The sequence below is a fragment of the Dermacentor variabilis genome, chromosome 9 (genome assembly GCF_050947875.1).
Source record: "Dermacentor variabilis isolate Ectoservices chromosome 9, ASM5094787v1, whole genome shotgun sequence".
Lineage (NCBI taxonomy): Eukaryota > Metazoa > Arthropoda > Arachnida > Ixodida > Ixodidae > Dermacentor > Dermacentor variabilis.
This window is the reverse complement of record NC_134576.1, coordinates 45,369,991-45,388,656: the sequence shown is the minus strand read 5'-3', so window position 1 is coordinate 45,388,656 and position 18,666 is coordinate 45,369,991. Positions and strand designations below refer to the sequence as shown.

At 47.0% G+C, this 18,666-nt stretch overlaps 1 protein-coding gene across 3 annotated transcripts in view; it reads right to left on the bottom strand.

Annotated features, from left to right (window-relative positions):
* LOC142592652 (protein NEDD1-like) overlaps nt 1-18,666 on the bottom strand; it is a 137,605-nt gene that overhangs the window by 77,510 nt on the left and 41,429 nt on the right. For all 3 annotated transcript variants that reach the window (XM_075704214.1, XM_075704216.1, XM_075704215.1), the window contains one exon: nt 10,970-11,177. In XM_075704214.1, coding sequence (XP_075560329.1) covers nt 10,970-11,177 — 208 coding nt within the window. The remainder of the gene's footprint in view (nt 1-10,969; nt 11,178-18,666) is intronic.

Sequence of the window (18,666 nt, the reverse complement as noted above, 5' to 3'; positions counted from 1 at the left end):
ACTCGTTTTGTTGAGTCAATCGCCACGCTCCATCCACGAAGTGAATGTGTTTTCATCTGTCGTGCGATAACGTCTGCCCTCCTCCAGAAAGCTTCCTCGAGAAAAACAGCGCTTCATGTCACCTATAATGTTCTGAAATCTCTATCATTTCTCTGCTCTTAGTATCCAGATGGCTGGCAAGTCAAGTACAACTTCGCTCCTTCAGATCGTGTTCATTGCAACCACAGCTCAAGATGTGCGATCGCCCAGCAGCATGCCCCGCCTCACCGTGCTCGCAGGCGAAGCACCAGTTTGGTAGCACATCACTCCTGGCATGTGTCGCCCCCATGCCGTTTCACGAATGTACTTGGTTTTTGCCGCTTCCCATACATGGCACCACATGAAGAATGAGCCATGCGCTCACGTGTTCCATGCAACAGTGGACCAACCTGTGCGAGTTGTCGCCCTTTAAGCTTAAGGGGGGATGAGGGGATCGGAACAAACTTTCATTTTTTAACTTAGAGTGATGAAATTTGGTATACAGGTTTGAAATAGCATCAAACAGACAGCTACAAAGTTTCACAATAATATCTTCAGTAGTTTTTATTTTATCATTATATATTGCTCACATGTTGCTTGCTCGTGGAAAGCCTAGCGTGACAGCAAAATGGGTTATGGGTCTGTAAATGTTCTTAATAGTTACTAAGAAGTATAGTCTAAGTCAAGATTCTCTTAATTTCTTGTTAAATTTCTCTGCTCTTCTTCTAAACGATATAGTATGCACCTTCTCTTTATGTTTAGAATGTATCATGCTCCAATTATTGTGTAATAAAAAATGGTGAGCCTAAATGGTAAATCTGAGACTGTCGTGACATAAGGCACACTTCAGCAATTGCAGCAAAACAAACAGGATTAAAATCCGTGCTCCCATTGCCGTGCTATGCTTTCCACGAGCGAGGTGATAAGCCCAAAACAAACTTTTGAGAAAACAAGCCTCAAAGTTCCATACTGGCACACACTGTCTAGAATGCTCCTGCATTGTAAAATTTGGTGTCGTTGGCAGCAGGTGACTTCTTAGCCCTCTGTCCTTTCAGGAGATGGACTTTGTGTGCCTTCTTCATTCGCTGGGAATCTTTCTCGACAGCCCGCTGAAGGGAGAGGGCACCAGGGCGCAGGCCCAATGTTGTGCACAGGTCTGAATAAGCTTTCAGACTGCCCGAGTTGTACCTTGAAATTGCCTCGTGCACTGCTGTTTCCACGGCAAACAGTGAGGCATGCTGGTCTTTTGATACTAGAGACCATATCACTGAATGGAGACTCAGCCGCGTTTTGAGTTTTGCCTCCTTTGCACCAGGCCAGCAACTGAGGGTCTGAGAGGCGCTGGTACACAGGCAGAAGTGCTTCAGCAACTTTAGCTGAAAGCTTGTACGTGTGAGCTGGTGCTGGCTGCCCTTCTGCCTCAGCTGATCGGTGGTTGCACCAGCTAAGGGGGCCAGGGGGAGACAGCTCATGATGGGGCTCATCATCTGTTGATGTGATGTGGTAGTACGTTGCCATTACTGCCCTTTGCATTTCCTCGACTTCTGAGTGGTTCCGCAGAGCAAGGCCATAGTAGTTCGTCAGTTTTTTGATGAGCTGCTGTGTCAGGCCCCCCTTTCCACCTAGTGGCTCTCCTTTCTTTGCCTTGGCCACCAAAGAGCGAAGTGCAGCCCCCATTCGTTTTTTCACATGATTTATGCGGTCCTCTTTAGATAGCTGCACAAAACCATAAACTTCTTCATCACATAGAGTGCGAGACATGCGGCTGTCCCCATCACAAACTATGTTTGTGTAACGTAAATAATTTCTGCTCAAGGAGCGCCTGAAGAGCTGTAGTGCAGCCTCAACTTCCATTCTTCCAGAATTCACATCAGTGTTTTTCTGGCACTGGTGTTGCTGCTTCCATTCAGCATAGTTGGGGTCACTTTCTGCTGGCTGTCGGCTGCACCCAAGGCAGAAGTTAGAACTATGCAGTCCAACACAAGCCCTGTATGGAATTCAATTATACAGCCTACGCCGATATGGGAGCTGTGGCCGCGTGTCAACCATGTGCCATCATACACTACTGTGATGTTCTTTGAAAATGTAGTCTCCATTTCAGTGTACACCTTTTTTCACTGCCTCTACAGCATCTGTGAAGATGTGTGCAGCTGCCGCTGCGGCAGGCTTGAAAGTCTTTTTGAGGTGCCCATCATATGTTTTGTGGTGTAACCCACGATGTGAGACATTCATGGTGGCCCAGAAGTCATTAAGAGCAGTTGGTCCTTTCCCAATGCTCTTTATTGCTTGCATAGCTCTGATGTTGACCTCAAAAGCTCTAGAGCCGCTCTTCCTTTATGAGGACCACTCAGACTGTAGGGTACTACCACAAGAAATGCATGAAAGTACCATCTTCACAGCTAGCCCCAGTTCAGTCTCGCGGTGCACTGCTAGGCCGGGCTGCTGACAAGTTGGGCAAAGCGCGGAACCAATCAGCGAGTTCAGAGCAGCAACTTGAACAAGCATAAACTCCTCTTCTGGAGGTGCGGGAATGGCATTTTCCTGCGAGCCAGTCAGCCCGAACTTTCGCTCCGTTGCTGAAACCGCGCGAAGCGATTCGCGAACTCTCGACGCTCGCAGTTCTGCAGTTTCCGCGGACACAAATAGTGTTTTCAGGTGAGCTTGAATAGTGCGACGTTCACTGGGCGAACAGTCAACACTGATGAGCGGCAAGGTCGGCCGCCGGCGCATCCGCGGCAGCGAGCGTGCGCCCGCGTTGCAGCTCCGTCGAAGCGCCGGAACTCGTCGATGGCATGAGACTGCCTTCACTGGCGGTTGTTGGCTGCAGAGACATCTCTGCGTTGAACGACTCACCGCGGAAGCGCGTCTCCGATGCTCTGCAGTCGGGCGGCGATGACCGCTGCAAGCCCACTCCGTGATCTGTGCTGGACGAACTTGCGACGGGACGCTCGCGTACGGCGAGACTCACTGGCATGTCGATCGTCACCGGTGAAGTAACACTGCGCCAGCGCTTCGACGGCGAAAGATCATGGTTCATCTCGCTTTAGTTGGCTAGTGCTCGACTCGGCGCAAGATCCCGCAGCACGTTGGGCAAGAGATCGCACAGCACGTTGGGCGCGTACTCCGCCGATTCTGAACGGACGCTCGGCTCGGCTGAACCACCTGCTGACAATCGCCGCTTCTTCCTTGCTGTGACGGGCTTGCGTTTCCGCTTCCCGTAGGCATGCTTCGTCCGGTACTTCTTTTCGAACGTGCGCGGATCCATTGCACGTGGTCGAAGTCCTCGAAACACAAGAGAAGGAAAGGCCAGAAAGGCTTCCCAGCAGCGGACAAAAGCAGACGCTCCTTGCGCTCCTTGCCTCAGCCGCCATTATGGCGCGGTGTCGGCCAATGAGGAGGCGCCTTACAACAAGCCACGGCAGCCATTAGCTGCTCCGTGCTGCCACCCTCCTGTTTTTCTTTTTTTGTGCGCTTGCTGGCTGGCAAGGGAGGAAGGGAAGGGCTGGTACAAAGAGTCAAAGAGTCTGGCTTTCCAACGATACCAAAATGGTGGCGCTCCGTGGCGGGAAAGCCGAGCAGTCGCGCCTTGAACTTCGCGGCTTTTTCGCGATTTCGGGCGGATGTGTGGACGCCGGCACCGACAAATATATTTAATTTCAGTGCTTAGAGTGTTTTTCGGTGAAATATTTCAGTACAAGATAGAAATGATGCTGTAGATTCTGAAAAGCGTACTTTTCAAAAATCTATTTTTTTTTCGTGAAAATCGCGACCTGATCCCCGCTTCCCCCCTTAAACCGTTTCGTGCCGAACTGGTAACCATTATTTTTTCGGTTCACATTTGGGTCGGGTTCAGGTACATTCCAAGAATATTAGTTCGGACTTGGGTACAGTTTTCGGTTCAGGTTTCGGTTCATGGCTTAAAAGGCCCCTCCAATGTTCTATATACAGCTTGGACTACTTGTAACATAACCGTTTATAGTGAAGAACTAGCTACAACGTGGCCTTTTCTGATTCCCATTTACCCTCCCACAGAACTTCATCGGGGTGTCTACCAAGTTGACATTTCCAAATTCCCAGAGTTTTCCAGGTTTTCCCCGAGTGCCCTTGCAAAATTCCCTGAGTGACCCAGAACTTTGCTTAATGCCAAGACAGGCTGACACCATGCCGCCCGATGCTGTCACTCTCTAGCGAGCATGTTAAATAAAAAAAACTACTTAATCCAGTTTGAATAGTAAGAAGTAGCGTTTATTTTATTCCATAAGAAAACAGAAGGGAGGGCTTAGTAATATGCACAGCGAATAAATTATAAAACCCATTGCAAATCAAGCCGAACATTATGAAATACGAATAAAAAGGAGACGCACACAGAAGCAAATATTTTCGAATATGAGCTATTTCCACCAACTGATACTAAGAGCTCATTGATATGAGGCCCGAAGTTTGTCGCAAGTGAGATTTTCTCGCAACAGCTGGTAAGTCACCCTCAACTGCCTTGACATTTTCTCAGCCCGCGCACAATGCATCAGTGTTGTGTTTCACTGCTTTAAAGAGTTTATTTTGGTTTGGATGAGGGAAACCTGCAACTCCACGTCAGCCAACACTTGAGCTCAAGCTCCTTCAAAGCAGCGGCAGCACACTTCCTTTCCCGTTCATTCCTCAATGCGTAGGTCTTTTGTTTTTATCCTCCTTCCGCCGTGCATTTGCCCCGCAGACCATTTGAAGCATCCTGTTGGTCAGCTGTACAGACGTCTGATTTTTCAGACTCCCTAGGGGTCGCGAAAATGTCCGAAAAATCGGGCAGTTCGAAAATAATGAATGCATTTATTTTACTGCTATTAAGGGCTCAAATTGCCACAGGTACATGTGAAAAAGCTCTGAAGGCCTGCCAGTACACTTATTAGGCATATCAGTATTCGTACTATGACGGGATGGCGTGTGCATGCGTTTATAATTAATTAATGCATACTGTGTCCCGTAACTGTCGTTAATGCATACTGTGTCCCGTAACTGTCGTAACAGTATCGTAGGAAACAACCACCCCTTCCATATGTCCCTCTTCCATACATCATCGCGTACTACCAGAAATGTATTAGGCAACTTTAATCTACCTCCTACGCACAACGTTTATGGAGAACGACTGCTCTCTTTTAATGGTGTTCAGATATGGAACACTCTTCCACAAGAAATAAAATACGCTCAAAATTTTGCACTTACAGCTAAAAAATTCTTTCAGCGCATGCATTAAACATGTTAAAAGACATCTATCTGCTCTTTACATCTCATTTCTTATAACATGCACGATGTTTTTGAATTGAATCAACTGTTTCTTGTTATGCTTTCTTTTTGTCATATGTATTACGTATATATTCCCCTCTCTACTTTTCCAAGTTTTTATTGTTTATGTGATTAAGTGTCTGCATGATATAATTTCGTTTCTTGGACCCATAACTAGCCTACGGGTCCTAAGGGACTACGGGACGCTACGGATCCAAACAGTATTGGACACACTTTTATTGTATTTTCATGGAAAAAATAAAGAATTTGAATTTGACCCTTCCCACGTTTGTTATGCTTCAGCACAGTACTTTCGCGTATGCTTCACAGCGTAGCATTACTGTACTGAGGCGAAGCTGACTTTCAGAAACTGGCATTATGCAACACACCTTGCTTTTCGAGCTTCCAAGCCAATCGCGAGGACCACAAATGCGGAGTCGGCGCCATTGCTGACGGTGGCGAATTCTTTCCATGAAAAATGCAGCACCGAATGCCAAGATGCTTAATAGCGAACGTCGAAGCAGCTAGGATTACTGTTGCCGCAGTGGTGGCTATGGCTGCCAGCGGATCTGCGTGCGAGAGCATCAGTTCAAGGCAGCCAGGTAATCAAAACGGCAGCGGTGGTGGCTTTGATTAATGCCGCTTCGGACCTGCGGTCCCGGCAAAAAGTCCAGAAGATCAGACGGCAAAGGGTTCTATATCCGAAATTTCAGATAAATTTTCAGGGATGTTCTTATACATTAGGGTACGTGGTGGTGTCGCGAAGCCATCCAAATTATTGGGCATCCGGAAAGTCTGTCATTGACTGTACACTGGCAACTCCTCCAGCCGACGACACAGTGTCAAAGACAATTCGTTGCAATTCCCTTCTGTTACTCGAGCCAGTACTACTGCGGATTTCATTCCATTTCAATAAGTTTACAGCTGATTTTCATTGATAGAACCCCGAATTCCCCGAGTTTGCCCTGAGTATTTCAAGACTACTCAACATCCCTGACAATTCCAGGTTTTCCCTGTTGGTAGACACCCTGCTCATGTATACGCATACCACTAACAGTACAGCCATGCAAGATGAAATACCAGTTATGAAGCTTCCACAGGAAAATCGCACCGACAAGTGCAGCAGAAAGCACATATCTTAACGAGGTGCACCAACCAATGGGAGAGGAGTAATGAGGGCGATGCGAATTAACAAACGAAAAGAGAAAAATATTGGTACACTTTGCGCTGAACATGGCTTCACTTTCTGTGCACCAGTTGCAATGCGTGTCGTGCATATATCGCGCGTGCGACGTCAGCTTTTAAAGGGCCTCTCACCAGGCCACAAAGCAAATTTTGGTTATATGCTGGAAATTGTTACGTGTCCTCTAGAGAGCGTCCTGCTGCAGAAATTTCTCAAATCACTCATTTCATTAATAGCAGAGATAGAAATATTTCTGTGCCGCGAACCCATGATTTCAGGAGGCAAGCACCACTGCCAAGAGAGACTCTCCACTCGCTCCATCTTGCCAATTATTATTGCTTTGTCTGCTGCATGTGAATACTGCGGGTACTTTGACATTAATCTTTCTATGTTCGTAAATTTAAACTGATGCCAAACTCCCGGTCACAAGATTCAATTCTGGATATGCATGGCTATTAAGCTGATGTGTTTTCCACACATGCAGGCCTTGAAAACCGTTTTGGATATTGCAGATATTTGAGACTCTAGTGACTTGCATTATGAGCGGTCTACACTGTAGTGTAGGTCCGATTGTGTCATACACAGCAGGCAATGCTATGAATGATAGACTGCTCACATTTGCAACCAAGAAATACTGCATCACATGTGAAACAAAGATGTGCGTCCTGTATAATTCCATGTAGCAGTAAGTCTTGTACATTTATGCTACGAAATATGACAATTATTGCAAAGGAAGACATCACGAAGATAAACCAATTTACCACAGTGCCACTTCGCGACATTTCTGCAACCATGAAAAGAAAAATTGGCGTCTGGCCGAGTGTAGCACAAAGCTACAAAGGAAACCCATATGGGCTCCTCAGAAAGAAAGCCCAGTAGTTTAAGAAAAATTTGTCCTGGTCCTAGGATTGAACACGAGACCAACGTCCTTTCAGAGCAGTCACTACCATCCTAACTAACCAGGAGGCTAGCACATCATGGCGAGAGAGCGAATTCATTGACAACGTGTAGAACAGGGACATTGAATTTGGCAAATCAGTTCTGCAGAAGCCCACAAAGTGGAAGACAGTGAATGAAAGAATTAAATGTCATCCATCTGACAGAGCAGAAAGCTGCAAGGGGGTGTTGCTACAGTCGGGTGGATGACGATTTCTCTCCCTTTAAGAAGCTCCACCTTGTGGACTTCTGTGAAACTGATTTGCCACATCCAGTTTTGGCAACGAATGGCTTATATCTGCAAGTTATAGCTGACTCCTATGTTCACATTACCTGCATAGCTTGCCCAGTGTTGCCTGCTAAGTATGAAAGAATACTACCAACAGGCAAGATCGTGATGATGATGCATAGCCTTTTATGGCACAAGGGCCAGATATAGCATAAGAGCACCATGCACGTGGTGGCGAGTTTTAAATGAAACATTCATGAAATGTAGAGATGAACTGCGAATGGTGGTTGTAGCATGGCTGCAAAGAGGTCTAAAATCAGTCGCCATAACTTGCGTAAAATATATAAATATTAAAATAATGAAAATGGCTACAGATGTGAGCTAACGCCATAAATGTTTTTGCTAGAAATAAGTAATGTAATAAAAGGTGTAGGTGAAAGTAGCAGTGGTACCTCAACAGGGCCCTTGAATGCAAGTGCTGGGAGGCACGTGCTCTGAATATGCTAGCGCAGCAGCAGCAACCTCTGGACAGAGAATGTGCTACGAGTTCTAGGGGGCAGATAACTCGCAACGTAGCGGCATCTTGAAGAAACCTTACAACTAACTTGTGGACAAAAAGGGTTCTATACCAAGAAACATTGCTGACACCTTAGATCATGGTGACTGTGTGAAGGACAGAGCAGCAATACACAAGTAATCATTGCACGAAAGATGAGACGAACAGTTAGCGACAGAGAGGAAATCTTGATGAATCTACATCTCTCACTGCTCACCGATGCTGTAGATTTAACCCTCTCAGGGTCAATGACATAAATATACGGCGCCGCGAACAAGTCCGAAAATGGTCGATGCCATATATCTACAGCGCCATCTGTATGTTTAAAAAGCGTGCCAATTTCCCAACTTTTTCTTTTCTGCCATGTGCTGCCACTATGTGGGAATACAGGAAATTTTTTTCGCGTGCCTCCCTCTCTCGGTTGTTGCTGCATGGTTTGTTTTAGCGCTACTTTGCTCCCGCGCGTCTATATACTACGTCTCGTGCATTGGAGCGCGGGCGGGCAGCGGTTCGGATTTTATTCTGCGGGTAGTTTCAGCTTCTTGCGCTTGCAAAACTGATAGCTATCTCGTCACTAATCGCTCAAAGGGCAACCACCTCTTTCTCGCTCGTTTAGTGCTCACAGCAGTGCGCATAGGATGGATGCCACCGTGCATGTGTTTCCACAGCGTTTTTTTTTTTTTTTTGACACTCATGAAAACTAAATGCCTCTGGTTGGCGATAAGATGAAGATGAGCGGAAGTCTGTCACACGTTGTGCTTTTTTGATGGGCACACAACCACACAGTTTTCTTGAGTGCGTGCACCTAAGCAGTTCGATTACGCTATGGATGTACATATTAGATATTAGTGTAAGAGCAGGAAAATTTGAGTCTTGCAAAATATTCTCGTGTGCGCACATTCAAAGCCTTGAACTATGTGTATAAAAATGCATCAAATTTTTTATTCGTATAAGGTTATTTCCTTTTTTATTGTTGTTATTCATGAATGAAGAGTACATATATACCAACGCAAAATATTTTTTTCTCTCTTTACGGGCACCCTATAAAATTGCGGTAAATTTTCTTCGGAATAAGTCCCTAAGAAGAATTGGAATATGCAATAAAAAAAATCGACCCTGGGCGGTCGCATATGGTGAAAAAAAATCGACCATCAAAGGGTTAATGAAAACATGGCGGACGAAGGGAAGAAACCACCAATACGCAAACCAAATGACATGAAAATCAATGGTGATGGCGATTCCTACAAATCACTATGGTGGTTATAACGATTGTTCTGAAAATTAAAACCTTAGACACAGCTTCTGTAGCCGACAAATCTGTGCCACATTTTTTTGAAGTTACCGCTACAACATCGGGTAGCAACATTACAATCAAATTTCAATATAATAAACCTTGACTTAGCAAAATTCGCGATGTCACTAGTCATTTTAATTTCCTGATCTTAGTTTCATTGAAAACGGTATTTTCTTTTGCAATTTAATGAAGTAATTTTGTTATATGGTGATTTAACAAAGTTTTAGGCCATTTCAAGCATGTACTTGGAGAATACGGCTAGGAAATCTGGCAAAAAGACAAAATATTCGGCAAGGCAAAATTTATTTCAAGCCTCTTTCTGAAAAGCTCGAGTGGCAAAAACACTGCCAAAGCAGACACACTTGCGCATGCTCCAAAGAGAGCAGCCGCCTGCGCATGCGTCAAAAGTATAGAGGGGACGACATTTCGGCTGGCGCAGTGTAGAGAGCGTGACTGGTCACAAGCGACGTGCGCTGAAAACTTCGGACTATGAACGCACCCTCATGCCGCCGACACTCACTGCAGGAGCAAGAGCTGAACCCTAAAATGCACTCGCGAAACGCACAACAACCTGCTGCAACGTTGGTCTCCGTTGTACTCTCGTAGCTGCACTAGCTGCACGCTGCCAAGTTCCACAATACGTATACGTGGCGTTGAAACACATAACCAAGCGATGTGTTTGAGCCTTTGAGTAACAGCCATGACTCTCGAAGGCTGTACTTTCTGGTACTGCGAGCGCCGATACACGCCATGGCCATCATATTTTAGACATTACCTAGTGCTGCTTTTTGGCAGAACACCTTGCAGAACTCCTCGTAGAGAAAGAGCATAGCCTTTAAGATGTAACATGAAAAAAGAAAGGAAGAAAAAAAAAAATGCAGCGCCATGTCTGCATATTTATTTTGAAAGTCTTGAGAGAGGAACCAACGTGTGATAGAGGGTTTGGCCATGCCTGGCCAGGTGCAAACACGTCTCTCTCCAGTCAGGCCCAAAGAAAGGGCCGCAGATATAAAGAGCAAAGCTGCGTGGCTCGGGCGAAAACACTAGTGTGTTGCCAACATGTTCCCCCACACTAGCGCGCGCCTCATCCACGATGGCACAGAGTTCGAATTATCGGTGGTGGTGCAGATTTCCCTGTGAATTGACGGGACATTGTGAATTAACGAGCTTTTACTGTATTATGGCCGGACCTTCCTGCAATTTGTTTATAAATGCTTGCTGACAAGATACTATCCACCAGGAATGCTTTGAAAATTCGTGAAGCTGTTTTTACTGCGTATACATTAAAAACTTGAACTAACAAAATTCACAATTGAAGTTTTTAGCTGCTGCTACAACTTTATTATATCAAGATTTGACTGTACTATTGCTATCTACATGGCTGTGTGGAGTCACGACAATTTTTGTAGGCATGCTAGTCGCAGCTTGCAGTAGAGAGGCGTGAGAGACATTTTCAATTGTCATTTTAAATGTCCTCACCTGCTCCTCTGCCTGTACACTGTGCATGGCAGCTATGGCTGTGACGGGCTTGAGGTGGTTGCCAAGTAAACTGGGTGGCGTCTGTCTTGTGTTCCGCAGGTCGTACAGGTAAACGCGCCCCGACGTGGCCCCGCCTACCACCCGCTGGCCATCCGGCAGGAATGCGACCGACTCCAGGGGCTCTGGCGTGAGCACGAATGCCTGCTCACTGGACAACGTGGAACAAATCAGTAAAAGATAAAGTTTTCATTCTCAATAGCATGGCCTTTCAAAACAAGGTGGCCTGCACACTGTGAAAGTTTCACATTCGTCCTCTAATGTGCCGAGTACTACTGACGAACTGCTGAAAAACTAAAGGCGACAATAGAGTGCCGTGCGCTTCTCTGGTGTCATTATGTTTGTCAGTGGTTTGCCAGTAGCACTTACCATATTTCAAGATGAACTAATACCAACTAGCCCGATTTCTCGTGGTAGACCTCTTGCAGTTTGTGATGTAAGCACTTATGCAATGGCACCAGTGGCACTAGCAATGTCCGGCTTTTCCTCAACCTTCAGGAATGCGTGGTACCATGATTTTTCTCAAAACTTAAATTCTGGGGCTTTACATGCCAAAGCCATGATATGAGTATGGGCACACTGTAGTGGAGGACTCTGGATTAATTCTGACCACTTGGGACCTTCTATGCACTCAATGCATCGTACACAGACGTTTTTGCATTTTGCCTCCCATCTCAATGTGGCTGCCATGGTCAGGATTTGGTCCTGCACTGTCGGTCTTAATTGTGCAATGCCAAAGCCACTATGCCACTATGACAGGTCACCATTTTTCGTATTTGGTTTCTACCTGCACACCGCAATTATGAAGTGCATGCTTCATTAACCCTTTCGGCATCTCTAATGAGTCAAGGAATTTCCTAATGTCTGCCGAGTGCAACAGAGAAGCAGCAGTTTTATCACTCTGCTGCAAGTGCAGCTTCACTAGGTGGCACCAGCTTCCCAGAAAACGAAATTCTTGTCTGGCCACTTTTGGCAAGAAATACAGCAAAAGTTTTGGGTTTTAGAAATGCCAACACAGACACTACCTTTCTTTTTTTCAATAGCAGAATCATGGGGTTATTGGATGACTCTTAACTTCAAGTAAACAATTAGGTCTGGAAAGCTCTAGAGAGTTGTGTTCGAAGCTTCACCATAGTACTCATAATTTTGACAGTTCTAGCCCCTGGCAGCCCCCTCTTGTGTCAATGCAGCTCCACGAAAACACTTTGCCACTAATGCTTGTGGCCTTGTCCATACCTCGCAGCACCAGGAATTCACGTCAGATGGACAACTAAAGCCTGACTTCTGTTTCATGAAATGTCAATGTGATGATGTGGATTGTACAGGGTGTCTACCAAGTTGACATTTCCGAATTCCCCGAGTTTTCCAGGTTTTCCCTGAGTACCTTTGCAAAATTCCCTGAATGAGCCAGAACTTTGTTTTACGTCAATGCAGGCTGACACCCTGTTGCTCAGTGCTGTCACTCTCTAGTAAGCACGTTGAAACAAAAAAATGACTAAATCCAATTTGAATAGTAAGGAGCAATATCTATTTTATTTAAAAAGAAAACAGAGGGCATAGCGAAAAAAATGGCAAAACCCATTGCAAATTGTGTTGAACATTTTCAAATATGAACGAAAAGGAGATGCATACATAAGTAAATATTTTTGAATATTAGCTATTTATATCAACTGATAGCAAGCTTATCGGTATGAGGCCTGAACTTTGTCACGACTAAGATTCTCTCTCTGCAGCTGGAAATTCAACCTGAACTGTCCTGACATACTCTCAGCCCATACACAACACCTCAGTGTTGGGTTTCACTGTGTTAAAGAATTTATTCTAGTTTCAATGAGGGACAACTACATCTTGGTGTCAGCCAACACTTGGTTTTTTGAGCTCAAGCTCCTTCAAAGAGGCAGCGGCACGCTTCCTTTCCCGTTAATTCCTTGGGGAGTCTGTCCTTTCTGTTCTCATCCTCCTTCTGCCACGCGTTCACCTCATGGATCATTTGAAGCATTGTCTTGGTCAGTTGTACAGTCAACGTCCGATTTTTCAGACTCCCTAGAGGCTCCAAGAACATCAGAAAATTCGGGCAGTCCGAAAAAAATGAGTGCATGTCTTTAACTGCCCTCAAGGGCTAAAGTTGCCACAGGCACGCCCGAAAAAGCTCTTAAGGCCTGCCAATACACTCATTAGGCATATCGGTGCTCGTACTGTGACAGGAGATGGGGTGCACGCGTTTATAATTAAGGAATACATACTGTGTCCCTTGACAATTGCCCCTTCCCACGCTTGTTATCCTTCACCGCGTAACACTGCTGTACTAAGGCAAAGCTAACTTTCGGAGCTGCCTTACGCAACGCGTTGTGCTCTGCGAGCTTCGAAGCAAATCGCGAGGATTACAAAGGTGGAGTCGGTGCCATTGCTGACAACGACGAACTCTTTCAATGAAAAACACAGCACCGCACGGCAAGAAGCTTAATAGTGAATGTAGAAGCAGCTAGGCCTAACGTTGCCGCAGTGATGGCTACGGCTGCCAGCGGATCTGCGTGCGAGAGTGCCGGTTCGAGGCAGCGAGATAATCAAAATGGCCGTGGTGGTGGCTTTGATTAATGCCATTTGAGACATGCAGTCAGGGCAATATACATTGACTATATGAGGTACGTGGTGGTGCTGCAAAGCCGTGCGAATTATAGGGCATGTTCGAAAAATCGAGCATCTGGAAAATCCGTCGTTAATACTCTGGCAATACCTCGTGCCGATGACAGGGCGTCAATGACGATGCATTGCAATTCCTCTGTTACTGGAGCCAGCATTAACATGACTTTCGTTCCCTTTCAATATAGTTACAGGTAATTTTCCCTGATAAAAGCACAAATTCCCAGAGTTTTCCCCGAGTTTTTCCAGACTATTCAATTTCCCGGTTTTCCCGGTTGGTAGACACCCTGTTGTATGGCCATGACGCGATGAAGAAACGTGTCGCCACGAGAGAGAGATGTGTGCGGCTCAAGTGCACATTAAGAGTCTTCAAATGGCTATAAAAAGTGATCAGTTCCATTGTATTGGAACCTCCTGTAATACTCCTCTGCTGAGCAGACTGACTACTCAACTTTGTTTAAGGAATTTGACAAGACATTCCACATTCCGCAAGCTCTCATGAATTGAAGTGGCCTCTTCTGTAGTAAATTCCTTGGCAAAAGTGTTGTGGAGGATCGTGTTTAGCAAATGGGTGCAACAGTTCAATCGGTCAAAGGGCTGTAAAGCCCAAATAATGTCCGTGCCCTAGCGTTCCCGTCCACATTAATGAGAGAAATGATAGCATCTGTCACTTGCAGCAACTTCAGCAACTTTCCTTGCAACTGCTATACATTAAGGGAGGATTACTCTCAATTTAAAGTTCCATGACACCATACCAATATTCGCTAGTTCTTTGGCTAGCATCGCAAAAGTGCTGCCACTGACGATATAAAGCCTGAGAACAGAAGGCTTCTTGCGTCGTTGGCAAAGTTCACAAGCGGCGACGTAACGTCGTACGGAACGGGCAAGGCCCAGACAGAAAAAACTGCGACGTACACGGTCATAGGTTCGAGAGACGCCGAGGTGTCCTGCCGTTGGTGCGTTGAGAAGCTCTTCTAGAACGATGGAGCGGAGGTGTTTAGGTATTACAAGCAGGAACTCAGAGCCGTCCGGATGAAGGTTACGACAGTACTCTGTACCGTCATAGAGCAGCATCGGCGTAGAGCAGTCTGTAGGCGTAGAGCAGCATCTGCCGGAGAGTGTTCAAAACGGTCGATGAGTTCTCTGATGTAGGCGTCACGGCGTTGCTCGTCGGCGAAATGAAGCAGCTGGGATACAGAGAATACGCACGAAGCAATGGCAATATTGGAGGAGTCAGAGTCGTCAACAGGGTAATGCGACAAACTGTCAGCGTCTTGGTGCAGGCGGCCGACTAGTACACCACGGAATATGAAAATTCCTGTAGCCTCAAAGACCATCGACCAAGCCGGCCTGTAGGATCTTTTAGCGATGAGAGCCAGCTGAGAGCATGAAAGTCAGTGACTACGGAAAAAGGGCGACCGTAAAGGTAAGGACGAAACTTCGCAACTGCTCAGACAACAGCAAGGCATTCGCGTTCCGTAATGGAATAGTTGCGCTCCAATGGTGCTAGGAGGCGGCTCGCATAAGCAATAATGCGATCCTTGCCACGCTGACGCTGGGCTAAGACGGCACCTACGCCATGACCGCTGGCATCTGTACGTAATTCTGTAGGGGCATCAAGGGTCGAAGTGGCCGAGAATGGGTGGTGAGGTCAGAAGAGTGACGAGACGAGAGAAAGCGGCAGCTTCTCAGTGCCCCATGAGAATTGTTCGCCTTTCTTCAAAAGATTAGTTAGGGGCCTAGCAATTGTCGCAAAATCTGGGACAAAACGACGAAAGTACGAGCACAGCCCTACAAAACTTCGAACGTCTGCGGCTGTCTTCGGAACCGGAAACTCTCGTACAGCACGAGTTTTGTCGGGATCAGGCTGTACTCCGGAAGCGTCAATGAGATGGCCCAGAAGAGTAATTTGTCGGTGGCCAAAACGACATTTTGACGAGTTAAGTTGCAGCTTCACCTTTCGAAATACATCAAGTATAGTTGTGAGATGCTCAAGGTGAGTGTCGAACGTTGGCGAGAAGATGACGTCGTCGGGGTAGCAGAGGCATGTGGACCATTTGAAACCTTGGAGCAAGGAGTCCATCATACGCTCAAAGGTGGCAGGGGCATTGCATAATTCAAACGGCATTACTTTAAATTGGTACAGGCCATCAGGCGTGAAGAACGCAGTTTTTTTTCTTAGTCCATATCGTCAACAGCAATCTGCCAATATCCCAAACGATAGCTGGAACCGTGCAGGCAGTCAAGGGCGTCATCTATACATGGGAGTGGGTAGACATCCTTCTTAGTGATGTTGTTCAGATGACGGTAGTCTACACAGAAGCGCCACGTGCCATCCTTCTTAACCAACACCACAGGTGACGCCCAGGAACTCGAAGAAGGCTCAATGATGTTTTTATCGAGCATTTTGTTGACTTCGTTTTGAATTACTCGGCGTTCCGACACAGAAACTCGATACGGTCGTCGGTGAATAGGCACAGCATCGCCAGTAAGAATGCGATGCTTGACCGCAAGCGTCTGGCTTAAAGGGCGATCGTCGAAGTCTAAAATATCGCGGTAGGACAATAAAACTTCGCAAAGGTCTTCAGCTTGCATAGACGACAGGTCTGTCGCAACCATTTTCTTCATGTTGGGATCGACGCCCGAGGCTGGCGCGAGGGGCATGCTAAGCTCGCGAGAACCATCGGTCGATAACGCTGCCAGGTATTGGTCGCCGAGACAATCAATGGTGGCAAGGCAAATACCTTGCGGTAGAATTTGCTTTGCCAATCCAAAGTTACAGACAGGCATGCGAGTGTAGTTCGCAGTAATAGTAAGTATACTGTGAGGCACGGTGACGTCATACTGTATTGGGATGTCGGGCAGAGGAGTGATGAGGTAATCGCCCTCAGGAACTGGTGGGAAAGACAACAGTTCAACGTAGGCTATGGACTTTGGCGGCAGGCGAAGAAAGCCGGTGGAGCATAAGCGGCAGTGGGGTGCGTCAGAAGGTTCTGTGAGCATCGGCAACTCAAGGCGAAGGGTACTGGAAGAGCAGTCAATAAGAGCAGAATGGGCGGAGAAAACTCGAGGCCGAGAATGAGGTCGTGGGGGCAATGAGCAATTACGGTGAAAAGGACAGGAGTGTGGCGGCCGGCGATGCTGACACGTGCCATACACATGCCGATGATAGGCATAGTACCGCCATTCGCAACGCGGACGACGCTGGGGTGAGGAGCTTGTTCAGTCGTCGTCGGAAGGCAGCACTCATAATAGAAAGATGTGCTCCTGTATCGATGACTGCCGTGACAGGATAACCGTCAACGTCAAAAAGGTTTCGGTTAGTAGGTAACGTGAGCAGAGGATTTGAGGGCAGGGCCGACAACGCAGCTTCACCTCCAGAAGCTGCAGTGCCTAGTTTTACGGCTGGGTCTGGGAGGCGATAGGTGGCGAAGAGAAGCGGCAGGTTTGGGGCGAACGAGACTGATGGAGTCAAGGTGAGGGCGAGCGGCTGTAGCAAAGGTTCAGGGCAGGAGCATCAGCGGCAATGGGTTCATGGCGGGTGGCATAGGGAACAGAAGGTCCAAAGGGGCGGGAATGAGCGGCGGTCTATGTCCAAGGAGGTGGTGGCCATCGGTTGCGGCAGTGACGAGCGACATGGCCGATGCAACAGCAGTGGAAGCAGATCGGCCTGTCATCAGAAGTACGCCATTCGGACGAGTTGCGGCGAGATGTGGCAGAAAAGTACTGCCGGGGACGAGGAGGGCTGCTAGAGAACTGGGGAACCGTGGGTGGAGACGTGGAACACACGGTGTTCAGACCCATGTTTTCAAATTCCTGTCTGACGACGACCTGAATCATCGCAATGGTGGTTGCTGGCGGATCGGGAGGCATCGTGGAGAAAGCTGGCGAACAGGTGGCCTCAAGTTCGCGGCGAACAATACAGGTGACGTCACAGGTGGTGGTCTGACGCGGTCAACCCTCGTGTCGATGTAGCAGCAGTGTTGGGTCACAGACAAAAGATGCTACGATGGGTCAAAGACACAGACGAAAGATGCTATTTACACGCTATTTACATTGGAGCCAGGCAGCCAGGCTGACACTCGCTCGTGCCAAGGGCACCGACCAACTTCTTCGTCGTTCTCGCGGCGGCTCATCTCTTGAGCATCGCTCGATGATATTGTAATAATATTGAGTCCTGTACGTGACGATGCTCGTGAGCAGCACTTGCATCATTCTCGTGCAGTCTTCGTTCTGGAGTCCGTTACTTTCGCTCATCACTCTTGATAAGGTGGGTTATTGGTTACACTGTTTTCTTAATTTTTGCCAACTCTGCTCCCCCAGCCCAGTCCTTTTGAATCAAGAGTCCGACGATGCGGAGCACCGTAACCTGCGGAATCGTGATTCCTCCCACCTTTACTTGCGGGTCTGGTATCTGCTGCGGTTGTCGGCCTCTTGTGCACTTCTTAGCACCAAGAGCTCCAACTTTTCCGATGAACACGTCAGTCCACATGCTTCCAGCTACTTTTCCGTTGTGTCAAGTGCTTCTTGCAGAAAAATTAATAAAAATGCTGCGTGGGAGCCAATTGTTAAGTGTCAGATGCTATAATTAGGACTGGTACTTTCGGTATCTGGCAGTACAACATATACTTTGCAAGTTTCAGCTCCAATGGTAGTACTACGATAGTGGACATTCGTTAAGCTGCTGGCTATATTAACAAAGACATTGAGCATCAGTGGTAAAGTTGCTCCACTATAGCTCTCTAGCTTTGCCTCTCGCACAACAGGGAAAGTGGGACAAGGCAGGCCAACAAGCGAGGAGTGAAATGAACGACAGGGTGGGAAAGCAGTGTAAAAACTGCCAGCCAAGCCAGCAACAAAGTGCAGCACGTGTCTTTCACTCCGTTTGCGTTTGAAGCAGCGAAGCCTTTCTTTTCATTCAGTTCTGCAAAACGGAACCACGTGCGCTCGCGCCGGCGTATTGTTTCTGAAATGCGAAGTTTGTCAGATCGACGCTGATC